The sequence below is a fragment of the Phocoena sinus genome, chromosome 11 (assembly GCF_008692025.1).
Source record: "Phocoena sinus isolate mPhoSin1 chromosome 11, mPhoSin1.pri, whole genome shotgun sequence".
Lineage (NCBI taxonomy): Eukaryota > Metazoa > Chordata > Mammalia > Artiodactyla > Phocoenidae > Phocoena > Phocoena sinus.
This window is the reverse complement of record NC_045773.1, coordinates 64,282,759-64,305,447: the sequence shown is the minus strand read 5'-3', so window position 1 is coordinate 64,305,447 and position 22,689 is coordinate 64,282,759. Positions and strand designations below refer to the sequence as shown.

The following is a 22,689-nucleotide window of genomic DNA, read 5'->3' as shown; positions in this document are numbered from 1 at the left end:
TATCTACAGTATTCACTATATGACCTTGAAGCAGGAACCCTAAATTTTCACTTTAAGACCTGGCTCTGGAGAGCCTGGTGAAAGCAGCGTCACAAGTAAGCCCTTCACCAGTTGGAACGTGAATTTACTTCAGGTAAAATGAATTTTATAGCATGACCTGACAAAGAAGTTAAATATTTTCAGAATGTTCAAAATGTAAATAAAGGAATAACTTCTATTTTAAAAGAACAACAACAACAAAAATCATGGAAGGGCTTCCCTGGTGGTGCAGTGGTTAAGAATACACCTGCCAATGCAGGGGACACGGGTTCAAGCCCTGGTCCGGGAAGATCCCATATGTCACGGAGCAGCTAAGCGTGTGTGCCACAACTACTGAGCCTGTGCTCTAGAGCCCGCAAGCCACAACTGCTGAGCCCACATGCCACAACTACTGAAGCCCGCACACCTAGAGCCCATGCTCTGCAACGAGAGAAGCCACCACAATGAGAAGCCCGCTCACCGCAACTAGAGAAAGCCTGCGCACAGCAACAAAGACCCAACACAGGAATGAATGAATGAATAAATAAATATTTTTTTAAATCATGGAAACAGAGCTGTATGTAATGGAAGCAGGTAGATATGTAAAGAACGAGTAAAGATGAAAAAATCAAATAAAACGTGGACCAGAAATGGATAACTCTAACCAGGATATGGCTGACAAGACAATTAGTAAGTTGGAATAGAGTGAAAAAGTCACCTATAATGCCTCAGAAAGACACAGATCTAAAAAAAAATACCAAAAGGCTGATGGGATAAACAGAGTATATACTACAAAGTCCTAATCACTGTGTAAAGCTGCCCCTCTTGCCTAATTCTCTGTCCATCACATGCTCTGTGCATTCCTGTCATAAAACCTATTATTTAGCAGAATTACCAGATCTTTTTTTTTTTTTTTTTTTTTAATTTTTGTCTGTGTTGGGTCTTAGTTGCAGCACACGGGATCTTTGTTGTGGCACGTGGGCTTCTCTCTAGTTGCAATGTGCAGGCTCTAGAGCGCATGGGCTCTCCAGTTGAGGCATGCGGGCTCAGTTGCCCCTCAGCATGTGGGATCTTAGTTCTGTGACCAGGGATCAAACCTGCATCCCCTGCATTGGAAGGCAGACTCCTAACCACTGGACCACCAGGGAAGTCCCACCAGGTCTATGTTTTTATTGACTTATTCTTTATAAAGCTCCTGCCAGGTGCTGAGCTCTTTTCTAGTCATGCTGGGTACAGACAGCCAAGAACGAGTCAGATAAGGGTCTTGCTCTCATGGACTTTGTGTTCTAGCCTATTCATCACTATACCTCTGGCATCTACACCATTGTCTGGCTCAGATTAGGCATTCAGGGTATATTGGTTCAATCAATGGGTAAATGAAGGAAGTAATTCATACCTCAAAATATCTTTTGTATGGCTATGGCCTTGATTATCTTCCTCTGTTTGGCCAGTTTTGCAGTGGTGAGAGAGACAGGGAAGAGATGAGAGGAATTTCTCTCCCTAGAGCATACCCTGCTGTTATCAGTCTGTGACACAGACGACACACTGGTATGACCCCCACAGACCTGGAGTCCACCTGAGCTGTGTCCTCTCGTTTTTTTACTTCTGTTTTACAAATTGGTCAAGAAGATTCAGAATGAGGGTTTCTTTGGTGGTGCAGTGCTTAAGAATCCTCCTGCCAATGCAGGGGACACGGGTTCGAGCCCTGGTCTGGGAAAATCTCACATGCCGAGGAGCAGCTAAGCCTGTGCGCCGCAACTACTGAGCCTGTGCTGTAGAGCCCGCGAGCCACAACTACTGAAGCCTGTGCGCCTAGAGCCCACGCATCGCAAGGAAGAGTAGCCCCCGCTCGCTGCAACTAGAGAAAGCCCGCACACAGCAACGAAGACCCAACGCAGCCAAAAATAATAAATAGATTTATTTTTAAAAAAAAGAAAAAGAAGATTCAGAATGAGACCAGCCAGCAATGTAAGCAATGTCAATGTATGAATCTTTCTTTTTTATTTTTCAGGCTGGAGTGAAAGGGACATTGGGAAGATTAGTCGGAATTTTTGAGGTAAGTCTGTTAAAATCTTTGGTGCAATTGGTATCATATTAATAACCACGTATATCTTCACCATGGGCCATTCAGGCTTCCGTAACAAAATACCAGAAATTGAGTGGCTTATAAACAATAGAAATTGATTTCTCATAGTTTTAGAAGCTAGGAAGTCCAAGATCAAGATGCCAGCAGATTCAGTGTCTGGTGAGGACCCACTTCCTGGTTCATAGACAGCGGTTTCTCTCTGTGTTCTCACATGGCAGAAGAGGGAATGTCTCTGGGGTCTCTTTTATAAGAGCACTAATTCTATTCATGAGGGTCTTCTATCATAACCCAATCACCTCCCACTGTCCCCTACCTCCTAATACTATTACCTTGGTGGTTAGGATTTCAACGTATGAATTCGGGGGGGCGGGGGAGAACATAAACATTGTCCATTGCAGTCTTAATCTAGGAAAGATGTCATCTTTGTTTCACCAAGTTTTCAAAACAGTGCAGCACCAGCAGAGAATAACATGCATTCTTTTTAAAATCCCATAATCTCCTCCAATCAACTAGAATTATTTGTTAGAATTGTTTTTCCTGTGTCTACCTCTCTTCCTCTCCTCCCAAGATGTGAGGAGGGGTAGGTAAGTGTAGAGGAGACAGAGGAGAAGTGGAAGATAAGTAGCTATAGCACAAGAGACAAACAAGGACATAGTCTGGACTAGAGATTTGGAGAAAGTAGGAAATCAGGGAATAAAGATGAGCAGGGTTAGTAGGAGGAGGGGAGATGTGTGAGATAATCAGCTTGCTCACATTGATGGGACCCCTGCCCACCACAGTCTCTTCTCTTTCTGGTGTTCTGGCTAGTTAAATTTACCTGGTGCCTTTTTCTCAAGAGGTCCCAAATCCTTTTCTCAGTGTTCTTGAGAAGTTGTGCAGAAAAAAGAGGGTAAAGCCTTGGCTTTGGAAGCCCAGGCAAAGAGCTCACCCTCAGATTCAAGTGTGGCATGTTTTAAATAGGCCAGTTGGTGCTATTCCATATCTGATTGTAGGACGTTAAAAAGTGAAAGGAATCCTTGGGTCTAAGCTCTCTGGACGTTTACATAATCTCAGCTGTCTAAGGAAAAACTCTCTCTGTCCCTCTTTGCCCTTCAGAACCAGGAGAGGAAGCACAGAACGTATGTCTATGTGCTCATTGTCACAGAAGTGCTGGAAGACTGGGAAGACTCAGTTAACATTGGTAAGTTATCCCCAGATGGCCTCCAAAGAGCTCCCCACAACTGGCCCTGGCCGTGCCGTAGGTCATTACCCACAACCACAAATGAGAGCCTGATAAAGAAAAGAAATAACAGAAGGATGTCCATTTTTGAACTTGTGAAAGGTACTATTTTGAAATGTTTAAGAGGAAGCCAGAGTTGGGTACATAGTCAACATTTAGAAATGCGGCCCATAAAAATAAGACCTGTTGATTCTAAAACCAAATTGGATCCTCCCAAGCAGGTATTGATCAAGGCCTCCGCAATGCTAGGCCCGCTGCTGGCCATGAACCTCAGGCGGGAGCACGGCCGTGGCTGTTCCTTGCAGTGCTTATTCAAACTGTTAGAGAAAACTGTTGGTTTGGTTGTGTGAGCCCCTCCCTCCAGAGCTGTATAGTAGGTGTAGAGTGATGGGAGTAGTTTCCAGTTATATTCATGTTACCCTTCAGGTGCACGCAACTTTCTCCTAAGGAGCCATTTTCTTTGATCTCAGATCACTGTTGCATGTATATGTCCCTTTTTTTTGTTTTGGCTGTGTTGGGTCTTTGTTGCTGCACATGGGCTTTCTCTAGTTGAGACAAGTGGAGGTTACTCTTTGTTGCAGTGTGCGGGCTTCTCATTGCTGTGGCTTCTCTTGTTGCGGAGCACAGGCTCTAGGCGTGTGGGCTCAGTAGTTGTGGTGCGTGGACTTAGTTACTCTGTGGCATGTGGGATCTTCCCGGACCAGGGATCAAACCCATCCATGTACCCCGCATTGGCAGGCGGATTCTTAACCACTGCGCCACCAGGGAAGTCTGTATATATGTCTTTTGACCTAAAAATTGAGGTGATTTTAATGGTTGGCTCATGGTTTAATCTTTTAGCTCTGAAGGAAAGTATATTCTAGAAAAGTGTAATATTAATTTAACTTCTGTTGTAAATTGGCAAACAGATATAATTCATTTACCAAAGCCTTTCCCTTTATTGTTAGTATATGCTTTGCCATCATGCCTCTCACATTGTTGATCTGGGCATTTCATAGCTCTTCAGCTTTTAATGGCTTTGTGTTTGGTAAGAATGCAATAAACTTAAGTATAAATAAATTCGGGGGGGGGTATTAAAAATAGACTCCTTAATAGCCGGTGCTGGGGCCTGAAAAAGAAACAGAGGTGAGTGGTGTGGCTGGCCCTGTCCTCAGGGTACTCTGTCTGGTGGGAGTCACACACTTGTGATACTAATTTTTAAGGTACCATTGCTCTATTAATATCCAAACAAGCCTTTCACCTGTACTCCCACTGCTGAGAATTGACTCTAATGAAACAATCTGAAATATGGGAATAAGCCTATGAGCCTTCCTTCAGATGAGCCTTTTTCAGATGAAAAATTGGGTCTTAAAATGTACAGGTCAGCAAATGTTAAGTGATCTAAGGTCCATTCATCTGATGGAACGTTAGGCAGCTGTTAAACGCATACTTATGAAAGCTCTACACCATGGGAAAGTGCTTACGAGATCGTGTTGGTGACTGAAAACAGGATATAGAATTGTATATACACTAATTAGAACTACATTAAAATATGAATTTGAAGTGAAAACAAAGATGAGGTACTGGTTTTCACCTAAAGAATTGGCAATGCCAAACAAAAGTTAACAGTGCTGGCAGGAGTGTGGTAAGACTGACATTCCAACACACAAAAGCAGGATTGGGGATCAGTACATCCTTCTGGAAAGCTGTTTGACAGTATCACAAGCCCTATAGTGTTCAAATTTTTTTTAAGTGTAGCATTATTTATAATAACTAAAATTGCAGACTGTTGATGTCCAATGATAGGGAAATGGTTAAGTGAATGACATTATATCCATGCTAGATATTATGATGTAATGCAACCATTAAATATCATACTTTTACAACAGAGAAGAATGCTTAAGAAACAATGTGAAGTGGAAAAGAAGCAATAACAACAGTAATAGTAAAGCAAACTCTTACAGCATGTACTCTGTCCCAGGTATTGTTCAAATGCTTTACATATTCGCTCTCACAACAGACTTGTGAGATAGGCATTATTTATTATCTCTATTTTATAGATGAAGAAAGTGGGGCCCAGAGAGGTTCAGTAACTTACCCAAAGCTGTGCAGCTCATTAGAGCCATTGATGTGATTGGAGCCCAGCATATTAGCTTCAGTGTCCATGTTCCTAACAACAGCACTCCATCAGGGCCTCTGAAGATTCCGAGCACCTTAAAGCATGATCCCAATTATAGTTTCTCAAATAACTGTGTCTTTTTCAAATAAGATGAAAGAAAAGCAAATGCACTAAGGTATTAAGAGTAGTTACTTCTGGTTTATAAGATTACAGGTAATTATCTTATTTATGCTTTCTTCTGTTTTCCCAATTTTAACCAATGATCTTTTGTTATTTTTGTAAGAGAAAAAATAATGGAGGATTTTAAAACATGCATTTGAAAAAAATTTTAAATACACTGAAAAGTTAATAATGATTGTGTTGAGATTACATTTTCCTCTTTTTGAGAAAATATTTTCTTTTTTGTAGATATATCACTCTTATACAAAAATTTTAAAATAAATAACTGATTACAAGTCAGCCATCCTGGTAATTCTGGAAGCTGATGCTCATGTCTGTTTTTGCAGGAGATGGGGTTGCTGGCGGGCTTCAGGCACTTATGTACAAGCCGAGGAAGGCCCAGAGGCCCAGGAGCTCAAGAGGAAACCACTAGCAGTGGTTCTCTTTAGAGGGCAGGTTTCACACAATTACTTTCAGCTCTTCAGTTTTCAGATTTCTTGCCTGTTTTCTGCATTAGACATTTGTGTAATATTTGAAGCATATAAAGCGCTTGCATCACCCTTGTAAGAAAAGAAAATAAGGAAAAATAAACTTACATGTTTTTTAAATGTTGATAACCATCGTGGTCATTTTGTGATGTGTAGAAATATCAAATCACTATGTTGTACGCCTGGAACTAACATAGTGTTGTAGGTCAGTTATACTTCAATGTAAAAAAGAAAAGAAAAACACTGATAACCATTGCTTCCATGTTTTTTTCTACATTTTCTCAAAAGTTTTAGGGTCAGAAACCTGCTGCTTTTCCTTTTGTACTGATTTCTTTTTCTCTCTGCCTCGACAGGAAGGAAGCGGGAATGGTTTAAAATAGAAGATGCCATAAAAGTGCTGCAGTATCACAAACCGGTGCAAGCATCGTATTTTGAAACGTTGAGGCAAGGCTACTCAGCCAACAATGGCACCCCGCTCGTGGCCACCACTTACTCAGTTTCTGCTCAGAGCTCGATGCCAGGCGTCAGATGACTGAAGATTTCCTGTAAGAGAAATGGAAATTGGAAACTAGACTGAAGTGCAGGTCTTCCCTCTCACCCTTGCTCTTTCACCTCTCCTCACAGGCCTCCTCTTTCAAATAAGGCATGATGGGCAGCAGAGAAAGGGTTTATTGATAATGTTGCTGTTTGGTGTTAAGTGATGGGGCTTTTTCTTCTCTTTTTATTGAGGGGGTGGGGGGTGGGGGTGTAATTTGTCAGTACTTTTGTGCATGATCTGTCTCTCCCTTTTCACACCCCTACAATTCTCTAAAGAGGCAAACAGCCTTCCCTCTGCCTTGGATTCTGAAGTGTTCCTGTTTGTTTCATCCCAGCCCTGGCCAGATTTTTTTTTTTAATTTTTTTTTTTTATTAAAAGATACCAATATGAGATGAAATCTTTCAAGAATTTGTCCTGTAATGTGCTGTTAAGTCCGGTAGGCTGGTCACTTTCACTGCAAGATACATTTATCTACACATTATATATTGGGCATATAATATGTAAATAAATGACTTTTAGAAGAGGGATTTAATTGTTTAATTTTTCAAAGTTTTGTTTTTTAAATTCAGGGTGTTTCTGAAGTGGAGAGCCTCACAATTAATTTACTTTTTTGTTTCTGATGCTAGTGGCTAGGTAAAGTTCCCTGTCCTCTCTCTTTTCCCAGTCATCGACTGTAGTTATGTAGGGTACGGGAAGAGTTTAGCCACCTTCATAGTGCTCCCAGGACTCATGGCCTTCTCTTCTCAAAGCTGTGTTTCCATGCCAAGAAAGAAACAGGAAGAAACCTATTTTCTTTTTTATTACCAAGCCAGGAGCAAATGGCCTCAGCTCAGATCTGGAGAAACAATGCTAGAAATTGAATTCCTCCCTACATGTTGACAATAGGGATTTGAACTGGATTCTTGGGATTACTATCTAAAAAACTGGAGCGTCGAGCATTGTTTCTATCCTGCTGGTTTGGAGTTTTTTCCATAATGCTACTTATCGCCGACAAAGGCCTCTCTCCCTGTGCATCCATGCCTTACACCGTGCTGAACTGGATATTGTCCTTGTGCTCTGAAGCATCCAACTATACTTGGCAAGTACAGCTGTACAGTCCTGTCCCTGTTCTGGGTAACCATGTTACGTTCCTGAAAAGTACACAGGAGGAAAATTCAGATGTTTGCTTTTCTTTGTAATGTTATAGCACTTGTAATTGCACCATGGAGCATGCTCAGAAATATTAAATATGTCTCCCACTGGGATGTGAAAGGTCCATCGTCCGCTGAGAAGTGGTATGGGAGAATGCTTAATCAGTTATTAGAACAGCAACATAATGCATTGGCTCCCTGCAAACTGTCTTGTTGGGTTTTGATACAGAGTTGATGCTGGCTTCATTTGCCAATTGTGTTGTTTAGCCGAGAAGTAGGCAGAAAAGGGTCTTGAGACCGGGGCTGGGGGTGGGGGGCACTGATCAATCCCTGGCTTGGGACAGGAGTTTGTTGCTATACTCTTAGTGGCATCTCCTTTGTCAAAACATAGCCAAGATGTGAAATTAAAATCGTAGTTCTCTTTATTTAAAAATTCTAGGGCTTCCCTGGTGGCGCAGTGGTTGAGAGTCCGCCTGCCGATGCAGGGGACTCGGGTTCATGCCCCGGTCTGGGAGGATCCCACGTGCCGCGGAGCGGCTGGGCCCGTGAGCCATGGCCGCTGAGCCTGCGCGTCCGGAGCCTGTGCTCCACAACGGGAGAGGCCACAACAGTGAGAGGCCTGTGTACCGCAAAAAAAAAAAAAAAAAAAAATTCTAATAAATACTCAAACTTGGAAAAGCTTTTGCTCTTCCCTCCCACTAAAAGAAATATAGTATCTGGTAGGCCTGTGTCATTTAATGTTCAGTGTTTTAGGGGACATCAGTTGATGAACTTAAATTTTTGCTATCTATTCTCGGTTTGCATCTTCTCTCCCAGTCTTAAAACACGGAGCCAAAAAGCAGTGCTGGCAGTTTCCTTAGGAGACAGCTCTACCTCTGGGAAAGGAATCCTGTCCCTAAGTAAGGTTCCCAGTGGATAGAAAGCACCATGGGATTTGAGTCTAAATGCCAACTCACTGTTCATGTGTCCTACTTAAAAATGAACACACTGCTGCTTATTACCTGATTTAGAGCATTCTGAGGTTCTGTGCAAATAAATAAAGGGGACAGTAAAGTAAGTTCAGCTCAGCACTAAATGGAGTCCCCAAAACAATCTTCAAAATAAATTCTACCTTTATGATATAGATTGAAAGAGCTTTGCAGGAAAACGATTAGTACACTTGAAACAGGAACTGCATTTGTTAATAGTATTTGTGCAGTTTTTAGTGATCTGAAGATGTTTTCACTGGGCTGGTATAATAAATACACTACCCTACAAAGTCCTGTTTGGATTGTTGTTGGCGTCTTTGGGTCAGGAAAGCGAACTATGCCAAGAAGTATTTGTCAGTGACATGAATGGATCCCATTAATGCAGTTAACTGGCGAGGTTGTGCTGATGCTTCCTTAACTGACAAAAGGAGGCTTTGTCCAACACCAGAATTGTTGAAACTGATGCAGTTATCTGTTGCACTGGGATTCTGGTGAGCAGGGGTCGGTGTTTTTCCCTCCCTGGCATCATAAACACCATGGCTGTCTCCTGACGTGTAGTCACAGCCCTTTTGTGATACATTACTTAGACACATGGTTGCAGTAACCTTTCTATCTCCCCCAAAGAAAGCAAGGAAAAACAGAGGAAAGCTCAAAGTTTACCCTACTTGCAGAATATTTAGACAACACTGATTTGCCATTAATTCTGCAAGTACTCGCCTTATTCAGGCTTGGCAGAAACAGGTTCCTGTGTTCAGGGCAGATATCGAGTCTCTCTCACAATGAACGGGCACATCTTAGATTCTGATTATTACCAGAGTGCCCATCAGAGTCCACCATACTCAGGATGGAGAAAGATAGCAATGGCTTTTTTTTAATTAAAATTTGTTTTTGGTTTATAAATTGCAGCCCTTGGGGGAAACAACAGTGAGACCATGCCATTTTTTTGGACCAGGACTATATGTGAGTGAGTGAGTGAGTGAGTGTGTGTGTGTGTGTGTGTGAGAGAGAGAGAGAGAGGAGAGAGAGAGAGAGAGAGAGAGAGAGAGAGAGATAGAGAGGACTAGCAGGAGTTGGCCGCGTTAGGTTTTCTGGTTGCCTCTCAGAACAGTGCAGCCCATGAAAGAGGAGTCTTGATTTTTCTCATGGTAAACATAACAGGATGGAAAAGTTACTGAATTGACTGTTTTATTTTTACACGTGTCTGCTGCCCCATCTGCCCTGTGAGGAGAGGGTTTTCTCACTGCTGAGTCTGAGCTGAGGCCATCTGGAGGGATCAGAGAGTGTGGGAGTATCACCCTGCTAAGGCTGAGCAAGGCCTAGAAGGTGGCTTCGCCACAGGATTTCCGCCCTCTGCATTGCGTTGCCAGTGCTGTGGAAAGTGAGGCACTGGAGGCCTTGCTTCCCGCAGCCTCTGGGGAGCAGGGTGGGTCACTGCCCTCTGAGAGTGTTTGCAGTTTTTTGTACACTGTTGCTACATAGTCAAGTTCCTTCATGGCAGAGAAATATTTTCTGTTTCAGTGTTAGGAGTCAGCCCATGTAAAGTCTCTTAGACTTGCTTAGAAGAAAAAAAAAGTCACCTTTTGCTTTTAGAATTCTAGGAGGAAGAAGTTCCCCATAGAACCACGCTTCCTCCTTCTCCTTCCGCTTTCTCTTCTCCACGCACAGTGCTCATTGGGGGCTTCTTCTAACCCTCCTCAACAGAGGGGAGTAATCGGTCTTCTGATGGACATGGATGTGCGTCTCATACCTTGTACTTAACATATTTGTCATTTCCATCTAGTGCTGTGTTAATATCTTTGTTGATCTCCCCACCTGATCTTTTTTTTAAACAGCTTAGCCTGAGCCATATTTTTGTTCATTTACAAAAAGGATTTAATAACCACAATGTGATTTTTGCCACAACTGTATGATTTTTAATATTTCTGAAGTGTTCTCTAAGCCCATCCTAGTTGAGAGTGGATTTAGCGTTAGAAGAAATACCTGGAGAAATCTCCACAGTGGGATGAATTTTTGCTTAAAGAGAAATGAGAGTTGATAATATAACTCTATATCCTGGTCCCACCTGCATTTCACATCTACATCTTTACAAAAAATAGGAGACATGCAGGATAGTCAACTCAAGCATTTCTAGGGAGAGGAGATTGTTTAATGGTGATGAAATAATGCAGATGGCTCTTTGAGTTCTTATTCTTGAAGACTCTAAAAGAAGTCAGACCTGAGGCTGTGCAGTTTATACTGCCCAGTTGGGGTGGCAGTCGTTTCTTCTGAGCACTGCTGGGATGGAACCTATTTCCCCAAGGCTCTGCAGCTGTCAACCTTAGTGGCGTCAGCCTTGCTCCATCAGGGCACCCCCCCCCACTTGGGGTAGGTGGGAAAGCACCCCAGAGTCAGCCTCTGCACTCTGGGGTGAGCTTGCAACAGAGACCACACCATCCAGAAGAGCTGTGTATTCCACGTCACCTGACATGTCACCTAAAGCAGTAAGACATTTGAGATTTTCAAGTAAATTGTGAATTGCTAAATACTGCAGTCTATAGAATATACTACATCAGGTTGACTTGAGGTCATCACAGGCCCTGGGAACCTACTTTTAGGCAGACTCTCCTTTGGAAGCCAGGAGCCTTCCACTCCTGTCTCTGAAAAGGCAGCTTCACACTTCGACAATGTTTTTGCATTAGCTTGATAACCTTTCAGGGATGGGTGAAGCCTAATCGGGACATTTAAAAAACGATATCTCTCACCTTCAGAGTAATCCAATAGTTTGTCCTCCTAATCCCCTTAAAAAGTAATAAGTAAAAAGAGAAATAAAGAATCCCATTTGGTGTTGATTCTAACAGACTCCTTGAGCTGAGGCTGGCAGTCACGTGATTTGATTTTGTGTGTCTGCTACATGAAGCTTTTGAAGTGAAAAGGGCATGTCTCTCCCCTAAATCTTTGTTGATAGTGATGATCTGTGAGCCTGAGCTTGTCCTAGAAAATGAGACTGTCCACCTGGCAAGGGGAGCCCAAAGAAAAGCCTCCTTAACTCAGAATTGAGCACAGCAGGAGGGCCTCTGCGGAAGAAGGAAGTGCTTTTGGCTGAAAAAGCAAGATTAATATCTAGAAGGTGGCGAGTCATTGCTTCTGTTCCTGCAGCAATTAGGTTGTTGAATTAAATAGGTTTCCTTCAGTTTGCATTCTGAGTTCTTAACCCCAAACAGGGGCCACTAGAACAGCAAAAAAAGAGGCATTTAACCCCCTGGAGATAGGCTTTAAAAGATACAAAAGCAGCAGCCTTGTCATTTTCCAGGTTCATCACCATTTTGATGTGCTATCCGCCCTTCCACCCCCACTGCAGCCAGGCCAGATGTGAAGATTCTATAAATATTTGAGTTGGGGAACATAAATTCTGGTTCTGGAACAATTACCTACTAAATTGCTCACCATCTGTGGACGTTATCCATGGGATGTGCCTTTCAGGGAACATTTCAACAATACAGTAAAATCACTCTTCTGGGCTTGAGGCCCCAGTCAGGCATTAGGATCAAAATCTTAAGTCTTTGGAACTTCTCAGGAAGAAAGCAAGATACCCATTCCCGATGCTGGGCCTTGAGACTGGACTCCCTGTCTGTACAGTGGGGTGGAGTGGCTCACCTTCAGGAAGTCATTTCTCCAGTAATACTGGAAGTATTACTGATACGAGACTGGCTTTCTGGAAGTAATACTGATACGAGCCTGGCTTTCTGAACACTTTTGTGCTGAATTGAAAATGTTAACCTAAAGCAATAGATCCATGTAGCCTCTTCTACCTCATTACTGTCCCATTGGAAAAAAACAGCATTTCAGTGTTAAGGCTTGGTCTTAACATAATAGATATGACTTATGCCAGGGAAGATAGAGGCTGATTATGGAGACATCCACAACCGGAACAGATAGGCCTGCTCCATGTAAGTCCTCCACGGGGGCAGGTTGAAGTTAGGTCTTGGAGAGCTTCCAAAGCACTGGGGGGAGGGGAGGACTTCAAGGGCCTTCGCTCAGCCAGCAGGCGGCCTGTGCTCCTCCCGAGGACATGAAGGATTCGGAGGGAGCTGCAGGCACCTAAGCCACGGTGCGCAGACACAAACCTGCCCTTTTGCCTCCTCCCACGTGACTGAGAGCATTTTTTGCTCAGAATCCAAAGGGATTCTGTCCTCCAAAATCCAGTTTGCTTGAGGTGTTTTGTTTCGCCTCTGAGAACCTCACCCTTGCACTCACCCGTTCACGGACGTAGATGTGCTGCTCAGGGCACAGATTCACGAGGGAGTCCGGGGCCCAGCAGTTGCACAGTGTTGCATTTTGTAGTTAGGAAAACAGTTGGTCCACTCTATTATAAAAGAGACACAGCGTGGGGTGCAGTTTTATAAATGTCAGGTCCGTTTTTATTGTCTCATGGTCTGAAAACATTCAAACTGATTTATAATTGAAGAAAAAGTTGGTTAAAATGAATAAAATGTCAGTTAGTGCATCTATCTTAAAGATAACTACCAGTGTACACCATGTGTTTAAGGAAGTAGGAGCATTTGAGGATGTTGTAAAAGTAAAGCAGGTATCTCTGGCCTACCCAAGTGTTTCAGACGGAGGATGTGGAAGCCTATTAGTAGCATCTTTATATTTGATTTTGTATAAAGAGGCCAGTCTTTATTTCAAGGACCTTTTTCCCACCTACTCAATCACCTTGGTAGGGGATGGGCTCTAAGGAAGAAGCAGTGAGGCCCCAGCTCTATTTGCTGAGCTACAGGGTATGATCTCCAAACAGCATGAGGCGTATTTGAGGGGTTTCCTAACTCTGCTCACCTCCACTCCACTCATCTACCATCAGCACCAGAAGGGTTAAACTCCCTGGGACCATTCCAGTTCTGAAACAGATGAACTAGAAGAGGTGCTTCCGAACCCTGTCTTCACAAGTGTATCGCACAGGTGCAGTCTCCCTTTGGCCAAGTTCAACAGGTGTTTCCAGGGAACCCTTTGGATGGAGATAAAGTAGCCAAGATGTATTGAGTTTAACTTTTTCTGAAGGACAAAGTCTTTGTCCCTTTCCCCTCATGTTTTAGCTGAGACCTAAATGACAAAGTCTCCAGAACTGAAGACAGAGAGCCAGGGGACCATGTACCCAGGGACCAGTCCCCTGGGGATCACAGAGACTCAAACCAGACTATTCTGATTCCACCAGAACTCCACTGCTGTCCCCTTCCATCAGGACCACCCGGAAAAGCAAACAACTTAGCCTTTCCACCCCTAGGTCACCTGGTTCCTTGGTGACCATTCTGCAGAGTGAGAAATGGATCACCTGTTTAGGCAGTGTGCTGTATACTTGTAGAAAGGGTAAAAAGTGGAGTGGCCAATGGGCTGAGTACTCATCCTTGGAGAGGGTAGCAGAATAACCCCAGATGAGCTCAACAAAACCCCAGGGAATCCAAGGAAAGGCGCTTGTGTGGGAGGAGGGGTTGGTTATGGTCCCTTAACCTCTTGGGACCTTTCACAACTGGGGTGTCGCCCTTACCCCTATCCAAATGTGCTCCAGGATGTAGGAGCTCCTGACCCAGGGGTGCATGGTCTTGTTTTCCATTTTTTCGTTTGCAAAACAACCTTGCTTGGTATTGTATGGAAAAGCGCGTTTTCCTCCCTGCCCACTTGGAGCCGCCTGCCCAGGCCTGGCTTCTTCCCCAGTCTCTCAGTGCTCTTAGGAGCTGAGGGGAGCAGAATGGGTCCAGAGGAGGTGGAAGGAAACTGAGTTTTCCTGCACCCTTTCTCTAGGAGGCTGTTCTTAGGCTTCCTTCATACCTCTCTTTCCCGTGGGGGCAGGCAGGTTGTGGGGGAGGGCTGAAAAGAAAGTTCAGGTTTGGGTCTGAGACAGGTGCACAGCAGATGCAAGTCCCCCTTTTCCCCCTTTAATAGCCAGCCAGCCGTGTGTAACCATCCCCTTACTAAAGCATCCCCTCATGTGTGCCGGCTGCAGAGGACAGCAAAGCCCTCCCCCATAGTCTAGCTGGAGCTCTGGTACTATCCCTAAAATCCCACCACCCCTATATCTGACTCCTTTTTGTAAAAACAAATGCTTAAACCTGTGAGTGTGCTGTTCCTTTCTGTGTGTTCATCAGTTTCTTTCCACTTGAACTGTGTGGGAGGGAAGGGCATTGGAACTGTAGGTTGTAATATTGTGCCAACCAATAAAAACCAGTATTTCACACACATCCCTGCTTAGTCTCTGGTTTCTTTCTAAAAGTTTTCTTCGAGTCCTTCTCATCAGTCTTCTTTTGATTTTACCACCACCCTCTGCTGGACTCTTGAGAGTTGCCCCAGAGGTCAGAGGTGGCCACAGGAAGATTTGCTGTTCAGGGAATTCAAGTAAGGAATGAAGTGAAGCCCAGGAAGGTAGTGAGAGTCAGTGCCAGGGACCCCCCCGGCAGACACCCAGTGCTTCACTAGGAGCCCAGAGGGGCATGAGGGGACAGAGGTGAGCCACATCCAGGACAACAAGGGAGCACAACAAGGGGTGCTCTCCTGTGTGGAAGCAGAAGTTGGGCCTGGTGGAGCCAGGACGGGCTGGAGCGGCGTTTTGAAGATGCATGCTGGTAGGACTTGCAGGCAGAGAACAGGCAGGGCGCCGCCAGGGGGAGAGCAACATGAAGTTAGCTGTGCCCCTCCGGCTGAAGACAGATGACAAGCATTATGGGCTGGAAAATAAAGCATGATGAGGCCAAGTTAGGGAAAGCCCCAAAAGCCAGGCCAAGGAGTTTGGCTGCGTACGTGTGAAGTGCTCTTGAGCAGGGCAGTCGTGTAGAATCAGCCATGTTTGAAGAGGAGGCAGGAGAGGTTGGAAAGGAGCCACCTGGAAACTTGTGATGCCAGGCCTTAACGGACTCAAGGAGTGGACCTGGGGATGGAGAGAGGGCTGGAGAAGCAAGAATAAAGAGTGTATCACGATCAGATAAACGCGTTCATCCACTGAGGGCCCCTGGCCTCTCTGGGACTCGGGTGGCGTCACCACTTCGTTCAGCCCCAGGGCCAATTCCCAGTCAACTGGTCAGAGCACCCTTTCCTCCTAAAATTCTGATTCTGCAGGCCTCCTTTATCCCATGATGATCACCGTCCCTTCCTCTATCAAAGGATTCTTTTGCCAGATTTAGCGTGTGTAATGAGGCTGTGAGCTTATGAACGCCGATGCAAGTGATACATGCGGGAAACCACCAAATGGCCACCTCTAATCGGGATCTGGGGTTCCGGAAACTCACCGCTCGCCCACATCAGATCATGATGGGCCGTTCTGAAGGTGACCCATCCCCATCACATTCACTACATGTTGATTGTTCTTCATTCTCAGGGTAAATGCAAACTTTGGGATTACCTTGCTGCAGCCCAGTCTCCTCATAGTCTGCGGGACTCGTGGCAGGAGGGAGGGTGAGTGGGAGAGAAATCTCAAAAGGCCCCAAAACTTTGAGCACGAGTGACCAGAGGAAATCAGCCCAAAGAACACGAATGCCACCCTGACGTTGCTGAAACCAGCACTGGGGACAGTGCTGCAAAATGCATTGCACTTCCTACCCCCTTTGTTATTCTGAGGTGGCAGCTTTGACCAACTCAAGCCAGATTGAGTTGGCAGAATTCCTGCCCAAACCCCAGTCAGGCTGGCTCCCATCCTCTCTGGAGACCTGATAAACCATGCTGAAGAAACCCTGTTGTTATAAACCATGGACTTGTTTGCTTTGTGGTTTCAGACACATTTGAGGTGTGAAAGGTTTCTTTTATCTCCTTGGTCTTGTGACACCCAGCTAACATCTCAGCATCTGCGAGGTAGCCATGAGGCTCCATGTTCTATGGCCTGAATTCCAGCAATGTGCTCAAGCCAGGACATGCAGTCCTCACAGAGGCACCTGCTGGGGCGCCTGGGGGTGGGGTGAGGGGCCGATGGAGAGAGCTTGGGCAGGGGGACCATGGAAGGGTAGGATGAGTAAGGGATTCAGAAAAGGGAGGGAGGATAGGGCGGGCTGCCTGCTATAATAGAAGGTGTGAGCTTTGGAATTAAACCAGGGTTCAGGTCTCCGCTCAGCCGTTGACAAGCTCTGTGATCTTGGGCAAGTTACTGTCTGTGTTCCTTCCTATTCATTGGGGGAGAAGTCTACTTTGTGGGGTCGTCGTGAGCGTTAAATAAGTGAAGGAGTGTATGTGATGCCAGAGTTGGTGTGTGATCGTTAAATAGTGGCTGTGAGTGAACACCTGTTTGGGAAATGCCAAGGACTGTGCTGAGTTCACTAAATAAGACAAGTCACAACAGACACAATCACAATGCAAAGTGACAGATGCAATAAAAAGAAGGCAGAGAGAGTGACTAACTCCATCCCAGTGGAGCCACCATCTGAGAGGATTCATGAAGGGTAAAGGAATTCTCGACCAAGGGGACAGCATGTGCAAGGGTGCTGTGCTCGGTTAACAGCGAGTTTGCGGGGGCTGGAACGTGATAGCCGTGATGGGGAGGGAGGAGGGAGAGCCAGGAGGTGCCACGGGAAAGGCCAGCTGGGGTCAGGTGGCTTGGCTGGCTGTTTGAACTTTACTCCGCATGACTGGGAAGCCAACAAAGGTTTTAAAACAGCAGTGACTACATCGGGTTGGGCATTTGTGGAAGATGATACTACTCTCTCCTGAGTGCTCCTGGGTTGTTGTTCCAGGCCTTTATGCCAGGTGGTGTGTTCACTGCTTTACAGTTTCATCTTTGCCATCCTTGTGACACATAGGACCTTTGGTCATCACCTTCGTGACGGTAAACGAAATGGCAGCCTAGGGAAGCAAACTACTTTTTAAAAGAATTGGAGAAACCAATTCTAAAAATCACAAGGTAGAGTGCCAAGGATGTCTAAGACAGTTTTGAAAAACTACAAGGAAAAACACAGGACTACAGGGAAGTCCTGTGTTCTATCAGTATCAAGACTTTAAAGATAAAGTAACTGAAGCAATGTGATAAATGGGAATAGCTAGATAGAGAAGTGAATTAGGAAACAATAGAACAGGGGACCGAGAAACAGACCTATGCGTATGTGGGAATATGGTAAGAGCCAGAGGAGACATGCACCCGAGTGGGGAAAGGATTGGTCCTTCAGTAAATGGTGTTGGAACAATTGGCTAGACAAATGAAAAAAAATAAATTTAGATCCCTACCTCACACCATACAGTGAAAATAAACTCGCAAATGTGTAAAATGAGTCATAAAGCTTTTAGAAGAAAATACAGAAGTAATACATCCAAGGTCACACAGGTAATAAATGGAAGAACTGTAGTCAAACCCAGGGGGTCTGACTCCAGAACCTGCCTTCTCACCCACTTAGTAGTACTCTCTCCTGGTCACTTTAGAGTGTAAGATGGACCAGAGCAAGCGGAAACTGAAATCAGGGAGGTGGTGAATGAATTTGCATCTGGTCCCCAAACACCTGACATGAAGGGTTGCTGAGGAGGCAGAGGGAGAGACTTCCTCATGTCCTCATGTAATCACCATCACTCAGCCAACAGGTCGGGCACTGATGAGGTGCCAGCACACTGCCAGGTGTCTGTGAGGGAGATCATCAGGAACTCCACGAATAGGTATTGAGAGTGTATGGGTAGCCATGACACTTAAGAAGGTGTGAAGAGGATAAAAATAAGGGAACAGTGGTGAATCATTATGTGGTTAGGCCTGGAAGGATTTTAGGGATCATCTAATACTTTCATTTTACAGATTGGGAAATAGGCACAGTGAGAAGGGACTTTTCACCAGTATTCGAGTTTGGAACCCTGAGCAAAGAATACATATCTCTGGCCATGCTGTAAATAACCAGCTCTTCTGGCTCTGTGGACATGAAAGTATATTTTTTAATGGTTATCCCATTCTTGGCCACCAAACTCTATCTAAGCCGGTGCCAAGTCTAAACCCACGTCCATCACTTCATCACTCACTCACTCACCATTATTTACTTGGTATTTCTTGTCCCCATCTCCTCCCCCTGCAGCCCCCCTACAGAATCCCAATCCTGAATTCACCCCTCCTATGCAAGAGCTGAGCCTGCCCAGAGAAAACCATGTCCTGTGGGGTCACTATGGGTTTATGCGTCCCCTCTAGTGGGCCTCCAGTGCCGCCCATCAATGGCTACTGACTGGCACACTGACGAATCCAAAGGCCACTTATCTTCTCCCTGACTTCACTGACCCCCTCCCTGCCACCTGCCCCCACCACCACCACAGTGTCCTGGCTACACTTCTGGTTCTCCTCCTACCCATAGCTTTCAGAGTAAAGTTCTAATACCCTAGAGTAGTACCCAATATCTTTTGTGATTTGGCCCCTGCCCACCTCTGCAGACTCATTTCTTGCCACCCACCTTGCCCTTCTTTTCCCCTGGCCTCATAGAACATTTTGCACTTCTTCAAAGGTACCATGTACCATTGCACTGCTTCACAATTCACATGTGCTGTGCTATTCTTTGGGAAAGATGTCCAAGATCCTGTCCCCTAGGAGGAGCTGAGTGACTCCTGTGCATGCCCCCAGTCTGAAGGCAGGGAAATATCTCTGTTCTTTGCATCCAGCTGAATGGTTCAGAGCAGGTACCTAGGAAATGCTGGATGGAAGAAGCAAAGAGCCATGGCATTTGGGGATGTCCACAGCACAAAGAATGTCTGCCTAGTGTCACTCTGTTCTCTCAACAACACACACACACACACACGCATGCACACACACACAGACACACACACACACACTTCACTTTCCCCCAGGCCTGAAAGCAAATGTAGAACTACCCTCAGGGATGGGGAGAGAGAAGTTTGGAACAGGTGGAGGTGGGGGTAGTTAAGGGTGATATTCAACCAGCGTGGTGCCCACCAACAAATCAGAACAAACACCATATTGAAGCCTGTCCTCTGAGACCCCTTCCCCAGCTTCCTCTTCTTGCCTTGAACTTGGGAGTTAGAGGGAAAGCAGGGAGGAAACCCCCAGTTCCTGCTACTCCACTTACCTCTCAGCCCAGGATCCGGTGAACTTTCCCAGGTGAAGGGCAGGAGCTAAATGGAAGGCTGGTCACTTTCAGCACAGCCTGTGTCTGAAACAGGCAAGGAAAGCCAAGTTAGGATTCAGACTGGAGAAGGGAGGGGTGGTTATGGGGATTTGCAGTTTGGGGGGGTGGAGTCGAGGGGAATTTGTTTTACTTGGAGGGAACTTGATCTGAGGAAATTGAGTGGACCGATTATAACAGCTAATATTTGACTGTGCTTTCCAGTTTACCAAGTACTTTCCCATCAGTTCAGACAATTCCTTGAACACTTACTGCCTGTACAAGGCTAAGGGCTAAGGGCCAGGACACTGACCTTCACATCTACCCTGAGAGGCAGGTACTTTGATCCCCAGCTCACTGTCGATGGAGCTGGAGCCTGGAGGAGACTGAAGGACAAGGGAAAGTAGATTGGGTGTGGGTAAGATTTAGAAGGTGAAGGAAAGCTGCGGGGAAGCAAATACCTTGAAGTCAGGCCTCTGGTGCTGTCAGGGGCTGGCCAGTAGGGACCCCGAAGTGGAGGGAGCCCCAAACCTCCACTCCTCAGGCTGCCAGTGATGTCACAATGGCAGGTGCGGGAACTGTGGGGTCCCTCTCCACCTCAACCCCACTGATCTTTATCCCGGAATGGGGTGAGGGCCGGCTCCACTAGGCAGCGTCTCAGAAGCTCGGTTTCCACTCCTTCCGGAGCAGCCCTCTGCTCCGCCCTCCAGAAAGAGGCCAATGGGCTTCTGGAAGGTGGAGAAGAACAGCGGAAGTAAAGGTATGGAGGTGGGAAAATGGGATGCATGCAGAAAACCAGGTAACTGCACAAAAATAAATGAGCCAATGTAAGAAAGAGCCAGGAAGAAAGTGGGATTATGAGTAATTTAATTTTCTTCTTTGTGACTTTGTATGTTTTCCAACTCTTGGTAGTAATTTGTTTTTGCAATCAAAAACAATCAGATTGTTTTGTAATCCCTTACGTTTCTGGAGCATGTTATTATTTACCTAATGCTTAAGCCCATAATTTTTTTTTTTTTTTTTTTTTTGGCCATGCCATGCGCAGCTTGCAGGATCTTAGTTCCCCGCCAGGGATTGAACCCAGCCCTTGGTAGTGAAAGCGTGGAGTCCTAACCACTGGATATCCAGAGAATCCCCCATAAATGTAATTTCTTTCAATCAACAATAATCTTATTTATGAGGTGGGCATTATCAGTTACGTTTTGGAGTCAGGGACTCAGGTTCCAAGGTGTTGAGTGACTTAGTTGAAGCCACAAGAATAGCCAGTAGTGGGCTCAGGGCACTTTGGGCCAGCCCGGCAAGGTTGAGCCTGGGCAATGTGATGGTGGCCAACAAGATTCTGCTACAGTCTTGGTTCCTTTTTCTTTGTATGTCTCCCCCTTCCCAATCCCTGGGCATTGGCCTATTGACTCACCTGTCATTAACTCCATTAACTCATTTATAAAATAAATATGCATTGATCCATATTTATTGAGTTATTCTTTACTCATCATATTTTTAAAAACTGTATTGAGGGGCTTCCCTGGTGGTGCAGTGGTTAAGCATCTGCCTGCCAATGCAGGGGACACAGGTTTGAGCCCTGGTCCAGGAAGATCCCACATGCCATGGAGCAACTAAGCCCGTGCGCCACAACTACTGAGCCTGTGCTCTAGAGTCCATGAGCCACAACTACTGAGCCCACATGCCACAGCTTCTGAAGCCCGCGTGCCTAGAGCCTGTGCTCTGCAACAAGAGAAGCCACTGCAACGAGAAGCCTGCACACTGCAACGAAGAGTAGCCCCCGCTCACTGCAATTAGAGAAAGCCCGCATGCAGCAATGAAGACCCAATTCAGCCAAAAATAAATTAATTTTTAAAAACTGTATTGAGCTACAATTAACATAAGCTGCACACATTTAAAGTGTACAGTTTAATACATCTTGACATATGTGTTCAAATGATACTATCATAACCAAGGTAATAGACCTATCCCTCACCCCCAAAATTTCCTTTGTGCCTCTTTGTGACCCCTCTCACCTGACCCTCACAATCCTTCTTCAAGTAAACACTAATCTGCTTTCTGTCACTATAGTTTAGTCTGCATTTTCTAGAGTTTCATATAATAGAATCATACATTAGAATTTGTGTATATTGCAAGGTATGGATTCAAGATGATAATTTTTGCATATAGATAACCAGTTGTTCCAGTACCATTCCCTAAAAAGGCTATCCTATTCTTAGTTTGCTGTGTTTTTGGTTTTGGTTTTTTGTTTTCTTTTGTTTTGGCCACGCCGTGTGGCATGTGGGATCTTAGTTCCCCAACCAGGGATTGAAACCATGTTCCCTGCACTGGGAGCACGGATTCTTCTTTTTTTTTTTTTTAATCATGAAAATGTCATTTAATGCAAGTTTCTATCAATATATACCTCCCATGCTTGATTTCCTAATAGTGTATATTTTTTAAATAAATTTATTTAGGCTGTGTTGCGTCTTCATTTCTGTGTGAGGGCTTTCTCTAGTTGCGGCGAGTGGGGGCCACTCTTCATTGCGGTGCGCGGGCCTCTCATTGTCGCGGCCTCTCCTGTTGCGGAGCGCAAGCTCCAGACGCGCAGGCCAAGTAGCCGTGGCTCACGGGCCCAGTTGCTCCCCGGCATGTAGGATCTTCCCAGACCAGGGCTCGAACCCGTGTCCCCTGCATTGGCAGGCAGATTCTCAACCACTGCGCCACCAGGGAAGCCCTATAGTGTATTTTTGTTTGTTTGTTTCATGAATGTTTGAAAATGTCTTTATCTTCATTCTTCTTTTTTTACCATGAAAATATCATTTAATTCAAGTTTCTATCAATATGTACCTCCCATGCTTGATTTCCTAATAGTGTATTTTTGTTTGTTTTTTGAATGTTTGAAGATGTTTTTATCTTCTTTTCTTTCTTAACATCTTTATTGGAGTATAATTGCTTTACAATGGTGTGTTAGTTTATGCT

The 22,689-nt window shown here is 45.0% G+C and overlaps 1 protein-coding gene across 1 annotated transcript in view; it reads left to right on the top strand.

The window, feature by feature from the left end:
* The window catches only part of NUDT3 (nudix hydrolase 3), a 109,838-nt gene extending 94,925 nt beyond the window's left edge, over window positions 1-14,913 (top strand). The window contains exons 3-5 of the mRNA XM_032647513.1: window positions 2,030-2,074; window positions 3,200-3,284; window positions 6,422-14,913. Coding sequence (XP_032503404.1) covers window positions 2,030-2,074; window positions 3,200-3,284; window positions 6,422-6,600 — 309 coding nt within the window. The 3' untranslated portion in view covers window positions 6,601-14,913. The remainder of the gene's footprint in view (window positions 1-2,029; window positions 2,075-3,199; window positions 3,285-6,421) is intronic.
* Window positions 14,914-22,689: the final 7,776 nt, after the last annotated feature.